The sequence below is a fragment of the Coturnix japonica genome, chromosome 10 (assembly GCF_001577835.2).
Source record: "Coturnix japonica isolate 7356 chromosome 10, Coturnix japonica 2.1, whole genome shotgun sequence".
NCBI classification, from domain to species: domain Eukaryota; kingdom Metazoa; phylum Chordata; class Aves; order Galliformes; family Phasianidae; genus Coturnix; species Coturnix japonica.
Genome location: NC_029525.1, coordinates 2,612,099 through 2,633,350, shown reverse-complemented (window position 1 = coordinate 2,633,350; position 21,252 = coordinate 2,612,099). Strand labels below are relative to the sequence as shown.

Sequence of the window (21,252 nt, the reverse complement as noted above, 5' to 3'; positions counted from 1 at the left end):
AGTTCAGGAATGGCATTAAGTGCTGGCACAGTTTCTGCCCATGCCCCTGTGGAGCTGCTGTGAGCTCACAGCGCTGCCATGTAGGGCTGTTGGGCAGCCCACGTGTGCTGCAGGCACTTGGACACGGCCTGGGGCACAGGACAAAACTGCCAGCTGCCCCCCAGTGTCAGTAAGGCAGCAAGAAGTGCTGCGGGTTGGAGACAGTGCCAACTCTGTACGTTCATACTTTATGAAGCTCAAAAACCCATTTCAGTACCTATGTGCAGTTTTCTCTCAGAGCAGCTCACATTCAGGAAATGGGAACACAGGCTGATGTGAAACCTGGCCCTCTCAGCTTAATGCTTGTGGGGACCAAGTTTTGACACTGAGAATAATGGAGTTGTAAAGCCAACTCTTGTGCAAAACAATCCAAAGCCAACACCCCATTAGATTCTATTTACCTATCTAAACTGTCATTACATCTGACAGCTTTCTCCCATGCCCAAAGGTGAGCCTCACCTGAAATAAGTCTGCCACCAGTCCATAGTCTGCCACTTGGAAAATGGGAGCTTCTGGATCCTTGTTAATAGCCACGATGGTCTGCAACAACAGGAAAGCACCAGGTGAACATGGTGATCATCGTGTAGGGGCAGATGGCGCAGACAGGCCTGACCTGAGGAAACGGGCTGACTTCTCTCCTGGCTGCTAGGGGCAGAAGGCAACAGATTGCAGCATTTAACAAACATCTTCCCATTCTGCTTCTGAAACCAAACCCAACCCTGCCACCCTTCAAAGTCAACCATCACGGCAGTCTCCAACCCTGAGCCAAGCAGTCCTACCCACCACAGCCAAGTATTGTTCTGAAAAATCCCTTCTCCCTTGTTGAAAATAAGTCTGGAAAAAAAGCTACAACAGATTACCTGCAGTATTTAAGCCATAACATTACAGAAATAAATCAGAGGTAGCACTTAAAATAACTGTAACAGAGCCGTGCCAAAGGCCCCCATACTTACAGCAGGCCATGTAATTTATTGTGTCACACAGCAGAGAAATGCACGTGATCTAAATCCCAACACAGCAGTCCAGAAAATGCCTTCCCAGTTTGAACTAAAAGGTAAATCCCATCATAAATGTCTGTGACTGCTTCCAGCAAAATAAGCGTGTGTGTCCGAAGCTGAATCTCCAACAGGATGGGGAGACTCCATGTAGGAGGAAAAGAAATTAATTACAAACAAGCAACAGCTCATAAAACGATCCAAACACCCACTGGCCTAAAAACCGCAGCACTCTGCCTCCACCTCAGTGCTACCACTGCAAGCTGGGATCTGAGGCCACAGATTCCCCAGGACAGCTCTAACCAACATTTCCTCCCCACACCTACCTGCCATGCCCAGGTAGCCACAGTTGATGTTTCTCATATGCTTTGCTCCCTCCACCGACTGTACTTGCCTGACAAAATTAATGGCTCGGTAGCATACATCAGTAGCAATAACTCAAAGATAAAAGTTCACAAATCCTGCGTTTTTAAGCCTACAGAAACCTCCTTTCTTCACAGCTCATTTGTATCCCATGACCTGCTGTAAAGGAGAACCACATGGTTTACACAGCAAGGCAGTACCTACAGCAGAGCCCTGCTGCTGCCTTCTCACCAGCTCATGAGCACAGAGCTGCACACATGCCAGCACTACCAGCCCAACACGTTCCTCCCAAAGCTCTTCATTTTATTTGTTACTCCTTTTGCAAATGCGAGCCTTTGCTAACAGCTCTACAGCACAGGAAGCAAAATCCAGGTTGTGATACCATGGATTTTAATTCAGAAGACTTTAGCTGTGCTCTGAGGCTCCACGTGTTCCCAGAGCTGCTCCCAGGGACACAAGGACTGATATCCATGGCTGCAGAGGGCAGGGCAGTCAGGCTGAGATGGCAGAGAACACAGCTGGCTGGGCATCCCCAGTGCGCCCTGCTGTGGGCAGCCGGCCCCAAGCACCTGCTCTCACCAGGCACAAGGGAGAGGTGTGCAGGGACTCTCAGAGCCTGTCACTTCAGCACACAACACACCTCCAGCCACAGACCCTGCAGGCTCAGCTCTCTGCGCTTCCATCTTCAGGCCTGCAGCCCTGGAAGGCTCCCTAGGAAATGCTGTGTCACACTGACAAAAACAAAGCAGCAACAGTTAACAACAGCAGCTGACAGCTCGTGCCCTCCTCTGCCACCTCTGACTGAAGGGACTTCTGGAAGATCTGGATCTCTACCTCATCACCACAGTCAGACTTCCCATGCGAAGAAGCAGCAGCATCACTTTGCTTGCAACAACAGCAACAAACTTTCTAAGTTACATCTCCAAGAAAGAAAAGATACTTTAACTACCTCAAGAGGGAATTAAAACAAGTAAGGAAAGCAACAAGGACCTGCCAGGCCTCCTCCAAAGCTGCATTTTCTACCTTGCTGTATGAGGACAGCTCAATTATTTGCTTCTCTCAGTAGAGAGCAGCAGAACAGTGGAAAGCACATCCTGAAGTGTGTGAGCCCACAGTGCCAGACAGTGCACAGTGCCAATGGGAGGACGGGGAACAACCCAGGGGCAGTTTCCATGGCTGCAAAACTCTTCTGTTTGCATAAATGTGAACTTGTCAGCAACTCCAACACCTGCACTCAGGCTACAAGGAAAGCAGGATGCACTTCAAACACATGGAAGTAAAACTGAATTATTGTTTACGACAGGAAAACACACCATCTCTGGGTGAAAATAAACCTAAGTACGCTTCTCCTACTGACAAACTTTATCTTATTTGATATAAAAACCATCTCAAAATATCAAACTTGGCACTGGAAAAGCAACAAAAGCAGAGGTTTTGCAGAGGCGGCTGTGACAGCACCGCACCAGCACTGCTCCTGCCCCCCGCTGTGCTGACCCTCTGCCCCAGTGTCTCCCTGTTGCTGCACAGCAAGCAGGGGAGGCTGCACTGACCCTGTTTCCACCAACGCCACTGAGAACACACCGCTGCAGATGCTGCTGTCCACACCCCTGTCTCCCTTCTCAGCAGTGACCTTCACCTCTGCCCATCAATGGTCCTTTAATTTTAGCTGTTTCTTCCCCAGCTGCATCCACTACAGCAAGAATAGCTTGTGTCCATGTGAAAGGGTGAGGCCCAAACAAAGGCCGCTGCACCCAGATTTCCCCCAGAAACATTTGATTTAAATAACTGTGGGCAAAAAGAACTAAAAAGCAGCACAGATCACCCTACCACGCAGGCTGGCTTGTGAGGATACACACTGTCATGTGAGCTGCCTGCAGTCTGTCACTGCTCAGACACAAAAGACAACCATGTGTGATGGTTTTACACGCTACTCCAACTCCGGGCTGCCAAAAGGCCAAACCCAACCCAGCAAAGCATCTGAAAAGTTCCCTGGCACAGAGAAACAAATCAATCCTTTTCCTCTACAACTGCACAACAGGAGGCAGGGCAGCAGAACAGCTTTTTACTGTGTTTTGTTTTGTTTTTAAGCGCTTGGCACCTGACAATAGGATGCAGCAAGGAATTCTGCTGCTCTTAACAAACGTTGCCCTGTGGACCAAGCTGGCAATTCCGGTTGCAGATTATTTGCTTTGGCAACTAAGGAGTTAAACCTTTTAAAGTTTTACTGCCATTTTATAATAGGTTTCCATTTGAATAGCTAAACGCAGGAATGTCAGACACATCTCTTAGTTTATGGAGTAGTAAGTTCATAATTCAAATTACACATTGTTATGCATGAATTAATATGTCATACTCTGAAATAAACGCAAAGGCATCTATTGTATAGAATTCAGGCGTGTGCCTTTTTGTTGCCGTTCTTTTAATAACTAACTGAATTAGCTCTTACTTAATACTTTGGGCTTAGTGCAGCAGTTCTGCTGCATTAGGTGTTCCACCACAATCTCACTCAGCAAGGTTTAGTGAGGCATGTTTTAAGGCAGCAGACAAAATGACAGTCGTAACACTGGAAAACATGGAAAGTTCATTAAAGTGAAGAAGTAAACTCTCCTCCTTCCTCAAAAACCTCCTGCAGCACACCCAGCTCTAACATACCTTACTGTCCTTCATCCCGGCCAAGTGCTGGATTGCTCCAGATATTCCCACAGCAATATAGAGCTCCTAGAAGAAAACAAAGAGGACACGTTGTCAGTACCCGCCACAGTTTTGGTCAGCTCTCACAAGCCTTGCTCAGGATCAATTACACACAGCCGCTTTTATAGGACAGTGGTTGCCTATATTAAATGTGGCTCACAATTGGTTCCCTTTCCCACTTTGGGATGCAGCTGTAAAAGGAGAATCCCAAAGGAGCGTCTGGCAAAGATAGATTAGAAAAAACAGAGATCTGCATCAAATGTAAGGCACTGTTCAGATAGAGGAGAGGGCAGCGAGTGCTACTCATGACCCCAGGGTTGGCCAAAACAAAGAGCAGGTGAGATAACAGGCAAATGGATCATGCAGTTCCTAGAGAGAAATCCAAGATTTTGGGGGCTGAGGCCTCCACGACCCTCCCAGGGTAAGAAAGAACACACAAAGCTGGAATTCAGGTGCTCACACCTTCAGAAAGGCTCCTGTATGGCAGGATAAAGCATTTCAGGCACAGAATTGGGCTACCACAGTTTCCACTTGCAGTGACCATTTCTATTACTCAACCCAAACCTCAAAGTACACATGCCTTAAAGCTTTTCTCCCTCCCCATTCACTACCAGTTTCTGTGGTGGGTGAGCACAGATGTGCTCAGGTAGGCACTGCACCACACAGGAAATTGTTATATTCTGCAACTGCCAACCTGGCATCTCCAAAGAAACTTAAAACACATGAAGATTTATGAGCAAAAAGCTCTGCATCGACATTAACTCATAGCAGAAAAGTAGTTTTTCCCCTTGGGCTGAAAACAACCCTGTCTGTAGCCTACCAAAAACCATGCAAACGTTCAGCTCACAGTGACAGCTCTTCCACCAGCAACACAGCCCAAGCAGCACTCAGCCCCACAGTGCTCAGCTACCCGACTTCTTACACTCACAGAAGAGGCAACTGGAGCACACAAAACCAGCTGGGGATCCTCTGTCAGACCAATTCAAATGCTGTATTTGTATGTCCTTATGAAGACACAAACTTAAATATTTAAGAGAACTTGTTTTTCATCACCACCACAGTTAGTCTGTGTTTAAGAACATACAGACCTAAATCGAGAAGTGATCTTTGGAGTCAAAGGGAATAAGTCAAAGGGAGAAAAGAGATCTTGTTCTTCCACAACTTAAGATGCGCATTACAGTTAAGCAGCTTTTAACACAGCAGACCAAAGCACGGCTGTACAACAGCCACCAACTAAAGAAGTAGCTGGAAACGAAGGTGTTCCAACACAGAGAGAAGGCAGCCTGCATTTCCCATACAGGCTGATAGCTGCCATATCAACTGCAGGAAAGAAGATGACTGCTTTCTGACACATCTACAGCTACAGACTCCACTTATTATGTTTGCTTTTAAACAGGGACAGGTAAATGAAGAATAGCTTGTGCAGAAAAGAAGATCTCCTTTAGCAACTAAATGGGAGGCAGACAGCAGGAACTAAATATCTCCTATTAGAATGGTTTGCTTTGAAACTGAAGAACAGAATCTGGTCTGCGTATCTGCACAAAGCAGCACAGCTGTTGAAGAGACTCAATTTCTGAGTCTCCATCGCTTCTTAGAGCATGGATTGGTGCTGGAGGTCAACTCACTTCAACCACAGCTGCACTGTAATACAATATGTACATGTAAGACCTCATAGTAAGAATGCAATATTTTAATTATACCAAATAAAAGAACAGATGTTACAGAAGAAATCACTCTAACATCATATAGTCTTTAATATAAGCTCTTTTCTGAAGCACATTACTGTAATGTGATTTTTTTTTAAGAGCAATTCATTAAATGCCAGTCATCCAGACTACCAGATATTCTTATCACTCTGTTTAATATCATAAGGTTCAGTCCTTGGAAGGAATCCAGCTAACCAGGAGCCAGATGCCTACGTATATATTTGACTAAAATATCTGGGAAATACAAAGATGCTTCATTAGAAAAGACATTTATAAATTACCAGGCTCATCTAGAAATCCTTTGTTATGCCTTTAAGCCATGCCCTTCTAGGTTATGTGCTCTTGGCTCTCCAGCCAAAACAACTGACTGCTCACTGTCCTGCAGCACCAATGGTGGAACACCTCAGCAACATTTTCACACAGGTCACACGTGACACTATGCTGCCTAACGTTAGTCCAATGCTGCACAACAGATGGAATGGCTTAAATCCTCCTTTAGATTTATTCTGCTATTTATTAAAAGGGAAAAATGAGACCTGAATGATAAGGATTTGGGACTGCTCCGATCCCTCCAAAGAAAAAACTCCATTACACATCTGGAGAGGTCAAGAAGGCCTCCAAAATTCTTATCTCTTTCAGTTCCTCTCAGGATAATCCCCTTGTTTTGATGCTTCCCCTGAAATCACTGACCTCTATTCCAGCTTTAGCTGAGCCCTAGCACTTCTGCTGTGGTAGTGCTCCCAGTCCCAGGCCAGGACTGCAGCCCCAGGCACTACGAAAGAAAAACAGGGAGGAACATGGAGAGCAGAGCAGTGCCACAGAGCAGCCACAGGGCAGCAGGACTCCAATTACCAACACGTGGCCATTGCAGCGGAGAGCACACGGGGTCTGGAAGAGGATCTCAGCTCTTCAGAGCTCATTTATGGGACCAAAGGCCTGGGAACAAAGCAGCACAGTACACTCTGCATCACACCACTCAGGTGCCAACAAAGATGGCTTTACACCAGCTTCACATTCCTGCTTTTCAGAGCCCTAGAAGCTGCTCTAATCACTGCTGTCAGATGACTGATCCACAGCCAGCAATTAGAGGCGCTTATGCCAAAGTCCAGCATGTGAAAAGGCATTTATGCTCTCCCTGATGCTTGCACATGGGCAGGATCTCATTGCTACCAGCACTGTGCTGCACAAGGAAAACAACACAGCAAATAGATTCCATACCAAAGGGCTCCCTGCACTGCCTGAGACGAAGCTTCAACAGTAACTTAAGGGGAAAAAGTCTTGGTGGTACAGGGACATGGCATCAGAGAGAACTGTCTTCCCTCACAGTAACTTAATTTCACATAGAAAGCATTTATTACAAATACACCAGTGTCACACCACAAATCCTTGTATGCCACTGTGTGTGTAAGGGATAGCACAGTGACAGAAGCAAGCAGCCAGGAAGCTGAACAGACCAAAAGGCCCAGGAGTGTATGGAGCACGAGGAGAGGAGGCACAACCAGAAAACACCTATACTAAATACATGCTGCTGCAGAAAAGGCTTCCTGTGCCAGTAGTACCAAGACAGTGTGGAGGCAACAGCAGTGCTACAGCAGTGCTTGACTGCATCTTGCCATACAGCATCCCACAGGGCACTTCCAGGAGGCAGGGCCTGAATGGTCTTGCCCATATCAAAGGCAAGATTCCAAATCAAGAACCCAACTTCTCTCATTTGCCGTATTAATTATTCATCTAGCATAGCTTTGTGGCTTTTTTCCTTCCACAAACTCTCACAAACACGACCCCAGTATATCGTGTAGGGAGAGGCAGTGTACGTTAACCATTTAGCCTAATTCCCATTTCTGGTGGCATATAACATTACTTCACTTTTACTGATGAGAATATTTTAAAACCCCTTAGGCCGCCTCAAGGCAGCTGGAGCTACATTTGTGTAGATGAATGACAAGTACAGTTTTTAGCTGCAACTTACTGTGATTTTGAATGCTGTAGGGTACAATGGTGCATCTTTCACAGGTGCAGCACAAGAGGAGGTGGTTGCTCTGCAATAGGGCTGTCAGCTGCTATCGATTTTTATGTCAACCTTTGAATTATACCGAAAACCCTTCAGTGTACATCTGCTGATCACCCTATCGGTGCAATGCATTGAAACAAGCTGGTCTGATAAAACTCCTTAGGCACACATCCTCTTCTTAAAGGCAGCTCGTTTTATTTCCTTTGCAAGAGTGAAAGGACGAGGAATTAGAAGCCACTATAACAACTGCTGCATACAAAAGATTCCTTCCAACTGCAAGCTATTAGCCAAATAAAATGTAACTTTATGTAGTTACAGTTATTTTTTGTAATTCCAAATGTAACTGGAATAAAACATGTGCTGGTGTGACACAAGTTCTTTTATCACACTGTACATCAAACAATATCCTGCACACGGCAGCGATGCTGTCCAATACACCCCATTCAAGAAGGGCACATTACTAAACTGCACCCCAGCCACAGTCTCTTCTTCACTGCGAGTGCCTCTGATGAGACAAGCTATGTAATTACTCTTAAGCGTGGTCAGGGTGTCTGCTGGAGTGCAGGGCCATACAGCAATTTCTTTTTGCTCTCGTGGGAAAAGCACATCAATTGCTTTCAGCTAAATGCACTCACATATGAATATTTTAGTACAATTTAATGTTTCTGCACCAACCCCCAAGGAGCAGTGCATCAATTTGTGAACATAATTTCCTTGGAGTTAAAAGCTACACTGGATAATGCAGGATGAAAGGGGTTGTCAATCCTTGGCTTTTTAGCAAGTCAGAGAAAGGTAGTCTGTAAATTCAGTCCCAGCTGCATACAAAGTTTGCCACTACAAAGCTACTTTTCAATGCTAGTGAATTATGAGGTATTCCTACAACCATTTCCCAAGCCCTGTCAGTTTTCCCAATGTTCTTTCCACCTGCTCACTACCAACAGCCCAGCCATTACACAACCAAATGTGCACCTGCTGGTCCGTGCATGACACACACCAATTTAAGGCACAAACAACACGGTCCCACAAAGAAGCCAGCTGAAGGTGGGAGAAACTAAATGATGTATCACACACCTGAATGCAGAAGCTGCTGCGTGCAACAAATGAGGAAGTAATGAACACCCTGTCATCAAAGCAAGAAGTCAGCACCAGCACAATGACAGGGGCTACACTTTTCCTGAACCTAAAAGAATGAATTTGTTCACTCCGTTAGAGATTTTATGCAAGACTCAAAGACCAAAGCTGAAGTTAAATACTGCATTAAACACAGCTTGCTTCAGTTTCCCCACACTGCAAGGAGTCTGCAGCCACCTACCAAGCATTAAAACTATACATCACTCTTGGTTTTCAAAGAAAACCTGGCTAAGTGAACTACTTTGTATTTGGTGGCCAAGCAACCAAAAGGTAAGAAGTACAGGAATAATGTCAATAATGTGATATTGCCTTCCCCCTTCCAAGTACTCCCAAAGCAAGAAGATGACTATCAACTGCCAAGAAGACATGTGCTGTACAGAAGAGGACTGCCCTCTAAGATACTGAAGTACACATGAACTCAGAAAGCATCCCATCACTTTGTAAGACAAGTGGAACATGAGGATTTCCACTGCTCTGTGGAAGACCATTCTGAGGCTTCGTGCATCTCACTGCCAGGAAATTCTCCCTTGCTATTCTGCTTTTCTTCTCCCCACTTCCATACCATCCCACTCCAACATTTTCACTCTAACATAACACACCAAGTTGGAAATCTACCACCCTTTTGATGTTCCTGCAATTCATAACAACCAAGGAGAGCCTCTGGTATGAAACTGAAGCATAAGCACTGATGCTGAGGAGGTCAGCAGGTTTTCTCCCAGTGATCATACCAGAACTGCACTGACACTGAATTCCCACTTGCCTCCCTCATATGAGATTTCTCAGCATATGCAATGCCCAAGAGCAGCTGCCGTCTGTGCAATCACACCGCACTTCTAGCACAACCATCTCACCTGGTGTCAATTATTACTACACCATACATTTCCTCACTCCTGCCTCCTCAACTTTTCTATTTCAGTCTTTCATTACCTCTTGCTGGAACAGTATGCTGTGCTCAGCTTTGAGAGTAACAACTGCAAGAGAATCCCTAACTGAATGGATCTCTGGCTGGCTGGGTGGCTCCTCTGCACTGCACCCTTCTTACCAAAAACCTGGGGCAGGCCTTCCACCTGTGGTCCACCAATGGCTAACCCTGCATGGACACCTTTACTCTTACAATTGTGAAAGAATGGTGTGGCCACATCTTCCTCACTGCCAGTTAAGACACCTGTATGGAAAGCTGAGACCTGAAAGGACACTGACTTGACACTGACCATGAAGAGATTAAACTAGAAGGATGCACTTCCAGAGAGCAAAAGATCCTTCTGAAGTCCAGAGAGCTCCTATCATCTAAAAATGAGCTACTAACAGAAACAAACGTAATACACTCCCTGCTTCAGGAGCTGGAATCAAATTATTAAAAAAAAAAACCAAAAAAAAAAAACATTACCAAAAATCCAGGCTAAACCAACAACAAAAAGCATGAATCCCAACATGAACAAGACGCTCACAGTTAGAGCTCTGCAGCTACTTTGGAAGTGGACACGTACTGTAATAGGACTAACTCTCAAACAGAAAGATGGTGAAACTTCCCTCCTTTCTTGCATTACTTTAAGCAGAATGACCTGAAGCGTCTCCCTACTTGCAGTTTGTTCATGTGTTATACAGTGAGCACTTGAGGAAGCTGCTGTGAGGTTCTCATGTCCTATGATACATTACCAACGTCTGTCAGGGAATTACTGAAGGACCAACAACCAAAATTAGTCTTCCTTCACCAAATTCCCAATCAAAAGCAGAAGGGGAGAAATAAGCAGATCTTGTAGATGATTACATTCTTGGCCAGAGATCACACCAGAAACACTCTGCACACATTCATGGGCAGAAGGCAGCAGCAAGTCACCTTCCCTCCTCCTGAATTCCTAACTAACTCTTCTCCCTCCCTGGGCTCAAAAACAACCCAGTTCCAGTCCTATAAAAACAATGCATTCCAGTCCTCCATTGAGCCCAGGCCAGAGCTATTCATAGAAGAGCATACACTGAGATACTTTCCCAACAGAAACCAACAGCTGCAGGGGAGAGCAGGCCCATCTCTAACTCCAGCTGCTCTTCCTATCCAAGATTCTTTCCCTGCTTAAAACCCACATGCCCAGACAGACGTGTAAATCAGAAACCAAAACTAACCACAAAAACTCAGGACTCTGTTAATACAGCTGATCAACATGCAAAGCTGCTTTGCCGTTTTCCAGACAAAACATTAAAAGTCCTCTCAGAACTCCTCTAGGAAGAGGAAGCAGTCACTTTGTAGAGCATTGGTACAACAGCCCATATAACCTTCAGCTGACCAAGAAAGTTCCGTTCTACTTCACATGAAATCAGCCCTTCTTTAAATTTCAACCTAACTGTTCATGTGCCTTCAGCTCTAGAAAGAATATTCACCAACAAGCCTTGACACACACAACCCACAGCTGAGCTACGTTCAGATCAGCATTTTCCCCTTTATGAGTGGATATTTAGGTAGTGAAAAACCATGGACATTCAGTCTCAAGCCTTTTTCAAAATATGCAGTTAAATGACACACAGCGTACTTCCCTGGTCTTCAAAAGGTCTGGTATGCAACAGCCAATGCTGCCTTCTGGGGAAGCTACAGTTCCATATAAACTGCTTTTTCTGAGCTAGTGTTGGTATGATTAACTGGAACCATTTGATGAGACCAAGGTGCAGCTGCATACTCAACCTAATGCCCAGTGTGTTTGATTAAAGAAAGCAGATCACAGTAAAATACAGAATTCTTGTAACAAAGAGAACGCATTACGCTGGGTGTTAAAGCTGGGCTGGGCTATTGCCAGAAAGATAACAACTACATTCTGTACCCAAAAAAAATATATCAGAAAGAAGAACTAAGGTTGCATTTGTAACAGGTACAGCTTCACAGACATTAATATCACAGCTACCAAGATTCTAGAAGAACAAAATATGCAAACAGACCAACCTTAACTCTTACGTTTTACATCCGTTCTTCAGACCCTGTTTGTCTTGTTTTGTTTTTAACGTTGGTTATCATACAGATTCACAGCTTAATTGCTAGTGTGCTGAGAAATGTCTCCATCCGGCCCTTCAATAGGGCTATCAGCAGAAGGCCTCCACCTTAACTAAAAAAACAGCAAGAATTCCTATTCACATTCCATGACAGAAGAGTTGAGAGGCACAAAGAACCCTAATCAAGAAAACCCAGTGGGAAGAACTGGCAACAGACTGCAGGAACCCCAAATTCCTGTCTTTGAGATTTCCGAGTACGGTTCTATCTTGTCTGAAACATTACTGGAAAAATAGTCATAGTTTGCTTTGACATGCTCTTACTAAACCATTAACAAGTAAAAAGTCACTCTTTGGAGCCTTTTGCTGCCATAAACCCTCATGAGAGATAGCTGCTTACTGAGGGACTGCATGCTTATTAGGCTATATAGCTCAACACATACATCTGATATCCACATGGGCCCACGTTGTCAGCCACTCAACATCTCCTCATTTCAGGGCAGCATACATTCTATCCTACACTGAGATGAGCTCCATTTGCACCTTCCTGTTTTACAAATGCTCAAGTGTGCTTTATCTGTATATCCATTTCTCCACATTTCACTGCCTCATAAGGAACTAAAAAAAGAAGTGTTTCAGACTTGTACAGGAGAGCAAGCCAGCTCTTCCCTGCACTGACCCAAAAAGACACACACAGACAGAAACCATGTGCCTGTAACTGGATGCACAGCAGGAAAGGATTCTCCAAAAGTGAAGATATTTACTCGAGTATGCTTCTCCTGATCCCACTACACAGCAGCCAACTTGCACACCATTTCTGTCTTAAGTGCCTTGCAGTTTTATCTTGTACAAAAATTTTGCTTAGAATGTAATGCAGCAACAAAGTCACAGTAAGCAAAGCTTGAAAATGAAGCCATCATCTAAACTACCTATAAAGGTTTTCCAGAGACCATGCCACACATCAGTATCATTTACAGTTTATGCTGGCAATGACATTTTTTGGCTCATCAGCGATGGCTGTCAGGAAACTAAAAGAAGTTTAGCATAGGTCACTATAAAAAAATATCTAGAATGCAAAAGCTCTATCAAAACTACCTGCAGAATAACCTCTAATTGGACTAAAGTGGAAATGCACATCACAGCTTGCTGTTGTACTTCTTGCAAGTGCATGTTTAAGTGACAGTATCATGCCAGACACACAAAGATTTTCCTGTTAGGTTCAGTAGAGGCTTAGTTCATTGCTTTGAAGGAACACGTACACTAGAAAACACCACAGTTCTCTTATGAACTATATTTCCATACTTACTGGTGCTACTATTTTGCCTGTCTGTCCAACTTGCAGGTCATTAGGAACAAAGCCAGCATCTACAGCTGCACGGGAAGCTCCAACTAGTTGAAAGAAAATATTTCCAGTGTTTTCTTTTAAAATATTAGCAACTCAAATTCATACCACCATAAAAGTACACGCATTTCACTGAAGAGTCCCACACACTATGGGTAGTTATTTAGAAACGTCCCTCTAAAGAGCTCTTAAAGTAATCCCTCTCCAAAACACTGGCAGAAACTTCCAAATACTAAATGCTAATGCACTTCATAAGCAACAGGAAATCCTTTCTCCCAGCACCAAAAGGGCATATATTTAAAACTGAGGATTTCAGTCTGGCATATTTCCAGTATTTTTTCTTGTTGTTTTGTCAAAAGAGGATTTTCCCATATATGCCTTCCCATAATGTTCTACCAAGTTTTAATAGAACACATGTGCCAACTTATATCGCTGTCAAGCTTGGAAGTCAGACACAGTAAAGCAAAATATCAAACTGAACTTGAAAATGCCACATTAATATTGAATTGGTGAAGCCAACAATTAGAAAACAAAGGCACCGATGTAAAAATCCTATTGATTCCTAAATGTAAAATCTAAGGCTAACGCAGTTCAAACGTTAGCACAAACAGCTCCTCCTCCTCCCCCAGCCTTTAAGTAGAATATTTTGCTGGAACACTGCATGCAGTTGGTTTTCTCCAACTAAAGGAAAAACGTGGCACAAAGAGAACCACTCCAACCATAAGAACTGGCATTCTGTAAAGCAATATGCAAATTTATACTTTTACAGTTTCACTTCCTGCTTATGAGCTCATGCTCTGGAGACTTGGGAAGGACTGGGAATACAACAGTGTGCCATTTTGCTTCACACCCTGGCACTGAAATACAGCTGACCACACGGGCAAACCAGAACTTAGACATAAAATAGAATTAACAGGTTTTTAAGAACGTATTTGATAGAGATATAAAAAGACTTAAGATAAGCACTGCTTTTAATATGATCGTTATAAAAATTATCAGGATTATAAAAAGGGGGGGGAAATGTGTTTACCTGCAGCATTCAATTGGTCCGCAAGATCATAGAGCAACTTAAAATTCTCACCACTCTTTAAGCCTCTTCCTTAAAAGAACAAAAAGAAGATGAAGAAAGAGTACAATAATATAATAATACATACACTCTAGGATTTCTTGTTACACACAAACATTCTGGACTATTATCTGCATTTGCAAAGGCAGAAGGATATGTTTGCATTGGTTATTTTTGGATATAATAAAATAGTATTTGACATTTTGAGATTTAGCTCTATTCTTTGTGATAAATATTATATATACACAAACCAACACCACTCTCACTGTTGTTAACATCATCAAGCTCCCCCTCTGAAATCAGGTAGACAGGATTTTTATGCTCCCCCTGCTGGCTTTAGTCAGTGTTTCCCTACAGATATTACTTAGTTGAGCTGCACCATCACAGAAATGCACAACAATGAACTACTTACCCCCTGATACAACCACTCTTGCACTTGTAAGCTCAGGCCGGTCACTTTTTGACAGCTTCTGCTCAATCCATTCTGACAGACCAACGGGTGGTGGAGGGGTCACTGTTTTAATGAGGTTAAAAAAGCATCCACAAAGAAAAGGATTAAGTATGTGCTTCCAACCTTCCAAACTTCAGTTCAAACTTAATGCACAAGTCCATTCTAGAGCTAGCTCTACCACAAGATTTTAAATACCATGAATATTTGCTCTATGATTCTGAGTTGCAAGCCTTATTACTTGTAATTATTTATCCTGTAGTACAACACAATTCTAAGTTTAATGTGCATCAGACTGCACTAAATGAATGTCTGTTGTATAAGCAACATACTGATATCAACCCAACATAATAACCACGGTACTTTCAAAAGGCAGGCAATCAAAGCCAACTATGTAGGCTGCTCCAAAAGTAATGCCTCCTATTTATTTCCTTGGAAACTACAGCAGCTACAAAGAGCACAGCAACATTACTTGATAGAACAAATTCTCAGCTACAAGCACCTCTTTCTCAGCACACCACCCTCAGCACCATTAGTTGTGTCCTTTCACCAGCAATGAACAAAAGCCTTTATGCAGCACTTATGAAAACCTGCACCAGCAGAGGCAACCCACTGTCATTGTTGCCACCACTGGAATACACCACCCACTGTTCACTGTGCTCACATGCACTGTCTGGTGTCCAAAAATATTCAGCAAGCATCAATGGGTGCCGCTTTTTCCACATGGAGGAATTCAGTTCCAGCCCTTTGCTTCACATGCCCTTCCACATCAGGAGCCATTCTGTCAGAGTGCCCCTCTGCTGCCATCTCTTGCATGGCAACAAAACGTAATGGAGTACTGGAGCGAAAGTACAACCTCCACTGCCATACCACCAAAATTCACCTCAGATGTTGTAGACCAACATGATCAAACAGGAGGCATTACTTTTGGAGCAGCCTCTGTGCAAAGACATACAACGTGCCAATGCCAGATCTCAAGCAGCATGTCCACTAACTTCTATGCAAGTCAGGAAACACATGATGGTTCTGGGGCACATTTTCAAGCCTCCCAGACAAAGGTGATGACTATGAGAAGGTGATGTAGGGGACACACAGCATGTTTCTAATGATTGCTTCTGCTGGACTTACACCACTGTCATGAAAGGGCCCAGACTGAAAAACAGCAGAGATGATCAAACCCTGGGACAGGCAGCCCAGAGCAGCTGTTGCCAGTTTCCACCTGTGGAGGTATTCAAAACCCAGTTGGATGCAGCCCTGGTGAACCTGCTCCAGTGCTCCTGCCTGAGTAGAGGGGTCTCCAGAGGTCCTTTCCAACCTACACCATTTAATGACCCTGAGACTGCAGATTTCTCTACAATTCAAGCTACAGAGATTTCATTAAAATAACCATTTAAACTGATATAAAACAATGATGGAGTGTTCTCAATCCAATTTCAACTACCACTGATATAGCTCAATGCTATAACGGCCTATCTCGACTGAAATACGACCAATCAAACCAGAGCTGTGGACTGCCAGCAACTGCAACTTGTGCCCAATTCTGCTGTGAAAATCTGCCCAGCTACTCAACCAGCCGTATCTTCAAATAAGGAATAGTTCCAAGATTGCTATGGATGAAGTTAAGGCAGCAAGTAAAACAGGCACAAATCATCTGTGCAGAATCTGTTCTCTGGATGAAGAGAAAGGAGTGAAATGACAACCTGTATTTTCCCCTACCAGATAATAACAACCAAGTACCAATATGTAAAAGGAAAAAGCTGAGATTATCAATGTGCTTTGACAAATACGCCTGCAGAACATCAGCCCACAAAACATGAGAGCAAATACTCACCTTTTTCCACGCTGGCGCTGCCGCCGCTTGTTGGCGCAGCCTCAAAAGATGTTCCCCGTACAGAAAACACTTTAATTGCTTCATCACACTGGACAGTGCAAAGAACATTTCCTAGTGAAGAAAGATCATATAACACAATCTATAATACTGCCGCATGGCTTTGTGTTGACTGTGAATGACAGCAAAAGGTACTTATTTCACAGCGAAGGCTGCAGAGAAAACTGAATTCAAAGTGCTGCAACACCAGGTATTAATAAATAAAATCATCTTGAAACCGTCGATTACTGAAAAGTAGCTAAAAAACAACATACAAACACAAGCTGACAGCGTAACTCAAAGTATCTCCTTGGTATACATAGTTCAGCCTTGTACAGTGGCATTAAGAAACACAAGGAAGGAGTCCATCTCTGAATTAAAACAGAGGGCCAGAAAGGAGTCACACACACACACAAAAAAAAGGCTGATAAAAGAATTACAAATTATATCAAATGTTATAAACAATCAGTGCAATGTCTTCATAATTAGAGAAAATAACCCTGTGGCAGCTCAAATCAGAGCTAATGGAAGTCATATTAAATAATGTCAGACAATTAACTTAATGCTTTATGTTTTACAAAATCAAATCAGAAATACATTAAAACAAAGAAATTGAGTATGTATAAAGGATACTGAATTCTACTAATTAAAGTGAATGAACTGGATCCCATCTAAAATCCTACAGCACCAAAGTTACCAGTATGGCTTGGATTCTCACAAAGAGGGCATCACATTGGATTTTTAAGCAATTTAGGTTGTAAGGTGAAAAGTCCTTCCAGTGTTCTGACAACAAAAAGTTACCAGTATTAGGTACTTCATTGCATGAGCACCACATATCTGTTGTGATTACTTACCTGCATAGATAGTTCTCACAAAAGTGTTTGGTGATTTAATCTCAATGATGTCAGAAACAGGAGCGACATCAAGTTTAGCAGCCACTCTGGGAAGAAGATTCTACAAGTCAAAGATTAAAAGTCAGCAAAGTAAATGCTGGTATCTGCACAGTGCATATGAGAATACACAAAGGAAATAAGGTGAAATGCACATATTAAATAAAGGAACGTATGCTGACCTGATTTTAAGCTCACAGATTGCTGCCTGCGATTAAGAAGGCACATACAACTGTAATATGACTGCAGGGCTACTCACACAGCTTTAGCAGCCAAATAAGAACCCAGGGCTGTAATAACATTAGAAATGTTATGGTCCTTACAGTAAGCAAACCCCTAATTGAATATCTTAAATTAGGAAGCTTATTTGCTTCAATAATTTAGAACTGAATATAGATGCAATCTACTCGGAAAATTGACAATTATGGATGGCTGAGTTCTTATAACAGCAGTTCAAGAGAAAAACAAAAAGCAGTTTGGAAGCCATTTATCAGAGACAACAGCAGGAGGAAAACACTATTGTCCTGCTCAAAAAAGGCAACAATTTACTATTTTAAAATTAATATTAGAACATATATCTCCCTGCTCTGAAATCAGCTCTAGAGAATGATTTATCACCTTTGGGCATGGGGAAAAGGATAAAACGAGCAACAAGAAGGCACAGAGAAATTAACAACAGCAAGAGCTTTACTTGCTCTCTCTCCCTCTCCTAACCTGGTACACTGCAGAACCCCATTCAGTCATCCTCACTCACAGCTAATGACAACAGTCACTGATTCACCCCTCCAGAAAAGCACTACTCGATGATGGGAGCATAAACTTTAAAGCAAGATATTAACCTTTACTAAGACACTGCAGATCACAAATAAATGAAAAATGAAATGACTGAGCCTTAGGGCATGTGAGGATTTCTCTTAGCAAAATTACGATTATATGGATTGATATTGATTAGAAGTAAAAATAGAAGGAAGGCTGATGTCATTATTCATTCCACATTGGCAACATTTTTAAAGAGTCCTTCTTCTCTAATTCAGCTGCACCACAACATTACCAGACTGTCAGTACCAAAGCTTTCCATATATTTAAGCACATTTTTAAGTATGCACGTTATAACGAGTTCTGAAAAAAACCTATTTTCTTCACAAAATGCCTTGGCTACATCTTGGATCTATATTATTTATTATATGTTTACAGACATCTCAATCTACACGACCTACAACACAGATGCAATTCCTCCCCAAAAAGAGTTTGCTGCCGATAGGTCTGCACGCTTTCATTTCAACGTGAAAACCATATAATAATCCTAATCATACTAGAAGCAAAACAAAAGTCACCAAAAACAGTTTACCAGGTTTTCATCTCCACTTACTGTATTTTCGTAACACTTTCAGATAATTAAAGTATTTTGTGTTACACATTTTATACACTTTGCCTTATGCATATACAATTAGCCAGCTACCGCTAACGAGCTTCCACACCACCCCTTATTCACAAGTCATAGAATCATAGAATTTCTCAAGTTGGAAAAGACCTCAAATATCATCAAGTCCAACCACAGCCTAACCATAGTACCCTAACTCTAACACCCTCTGCTGAATCAGATCTCTCAGCACCACATCCAAACAGCTCTTAAACACATCCAGGGTGTGTTTGAGTCAGCCCATAGGAGAACTCAGAAGCAGCTACTGGCTTCTTCAGTGCACTACTGCCTCATTTTTAGGAAACTCTGAATTGCCCTGGGCTGACCTGCAGAGCCTCTCTCAGACACACATAAAAAAGTGCCTCTATCTCTGTTCCACAAGAATTGTTTGATGCATTTTGATTTACTCACCTTCCCAAAGGCAGATGCTCCAGCACAAATGTGGGTGTATTTAAATTGTTTCTGAGTTTCCAAAATCAAGGGAGTCAGCTCCTCTGAGAACACAAAAACACAAGTTTACTACTATTGTATCATCAGTCACAAACCCCAGTGCTTCTTGCTCTGCCAACAGATTAGAACGAGTCTCACCTGGTAGAAATCCCTTGTACGCGTCGTGCTGAGCCACAAGAACTTTTGCAATACCCTGAACCTTGCTGAGTTCTTGTGCTACCTGTGATTACAAATGAATCATTATTAGTTTGCATTGCAACAGCACAGAGGCTTCAGCCAAACTCAGAGCTTCACAGTGGCAAGCACCACAGACAGACAGCAGGAGACTGCCCTTAGTGCAAACTGCTTGCAGACTATAGATCAGTTCAAAGCAGAACACAAAAGCACATAATTTCAGAGTCAGAACAAACCTTACAAGCTGCAGATCTTCTGACTCACAGCAGAGCAGTGCAAACCAATCTTGGGAATAAGAGAACTACACAGCAACACAAACCTAGCAAAGATTGCCCCATACAAGAGACTACAGGGCCATCTCATGTTTTATTACAATAACCAATAATAAGCTCACTCCAAGACAATTACCAAGCATTCTAACATAATCAAAGACAACAATCCTACATACTTTTTACATCAGTCAGTATCTACTTGCAGAGGCACACCATGCAAATAAAAATGTACAGAGATGTTACAGTCTTCGCCCAAATTTCAGCAGCAATCCTTTGCAGCTGACTGCCTGTTGATGTCTATCTTCAATGCTATCTTTATGCAATTTTGTCCTTTCTATTTGCAGACGTTTAAATGATGAAAGGGCTGTTGCAGATCAGAGAAAAGACTGACAGCGATGTCTGGAGGCCACATGCATCACCCCTGAACTAATGCAGTTTTACTAAGTTTGCTGAGAATAAGCTTTACCCTTACAATTTAACAAGAGGAAACAAATAAATACCCCATAACAGCTGCTACAGAATAGCTGAGGAACCGGCTCTTTTGTCCTACTAACACAGGCTCTTACACAGCTTCAAAAAGTAATAATATCATTTTCTGTGAAGAACCTTTTCCCCAGCATGACATACATTGCCAAATGGACGCCATGTATTCTGGTATTGAACCTCACCCAAACGAAGCATTCCCAATCATTGTTCTACTACCCAAGTGACAAAAAAAAAAAAGAATAAGGAAATTAATGAATCCACAGACATATCAGGCTTCTTTTTGATGTTGCTACTGTTCTGGTTTTTACTTTCTTGATCTAGATAAACACGTCTCCAATCTCAACCTTGAGCACATGAGTTTCAGTTTAGAATCAATCTGCAACTGTAAGGTTTATTCAGTTACTTGTCAATTAGCTGCTCTGACTTGTGCCTCCTGCACAAGACAGCATATGGCCCTGCCAGAATCACAGCTCCTAGGCAAGAGCCTGATATAAAAAAATTAGATATAGTTATCTTTCTTGTTCATGTCAGACTACATCATGCTGGGGTAAAAGTGCCCCTTACAGACTAACGATACGCTGCCCCCAGACCTTGCACTTCACCAAAATCAAACTAACAACACAACAGCCAACACACAACTCTTACTTTAGACATGAGCCATATGAGTCAAGAAACACTGATTTCAGGTTTTTGGCTTGCAGACACTCTCGCTACACTACCAGCAGTGACCATGACAAGGCAGACACTCAGAAGCCTCGCCTGACATTGCACCCTTTCTGCCCATCTCTCCTTGTACATGGCAAGGTTTTTTCTCCCAGGCTCTCAGCACTTTCAAACTTTACAGGAGAATATTGTTTTAAAAACTAACTGTCCTACAGCCTTATAAAAATGTGCTTAACTTGTAACAGCTTATACTGATATTCTCCCTTGT

General features: G+C 42.8%; 1 protein-coding gene across 1 annotated transcript in view; it reads right to left on the bottom strand.

The window, feature by feature from the left end:
- The window catches only part of ETFA (electron transfer flavoprotein subunit alpha), a 28,224-nt gene that overhangs the window by 550 nt on the left and 6,422 nt on the right, over window positions 1-21,252 (bottom strand). Inside the window, exons 3-11 of the mRNA XM_015872469.1 lie at window positions 19,528-19,609; window positions 19,351-19,433; window positions 17,484-17,583; window positions 16,594-16,704; window positions 14,727-14,828; window positions 14,279-14,347; window positions 13,213-13,295; window positions 4,050-4,115; window positions 499-579 (exon numbers count right to left, since the gene is read on the bottom strand). Of these exons, the coding sequence (XP_015727955.1) occupies window positions 499-579; window positions 4,050-4,115; window positions 13,213-13,295; window positions 14,279-14,347; window positions 14,727-14,828; window positions 16,594-16,704; window positions 17,484-17,583; window positions 19,351-19,433; window positions 19,528-19,609 (777 nt within the window). The remainder of the gene's footprint in view (window positions 1-498; window positions 580-4,049; window positions 4,116-13,212; window positions 13,296-14,278; window positions 14,348-14,726; window positions 14,829-16,593; window positions 16,705-17,483; window positions 17,584-19,350; window positions 19,434-19,527; window positions 19,610-21,252) is intronic.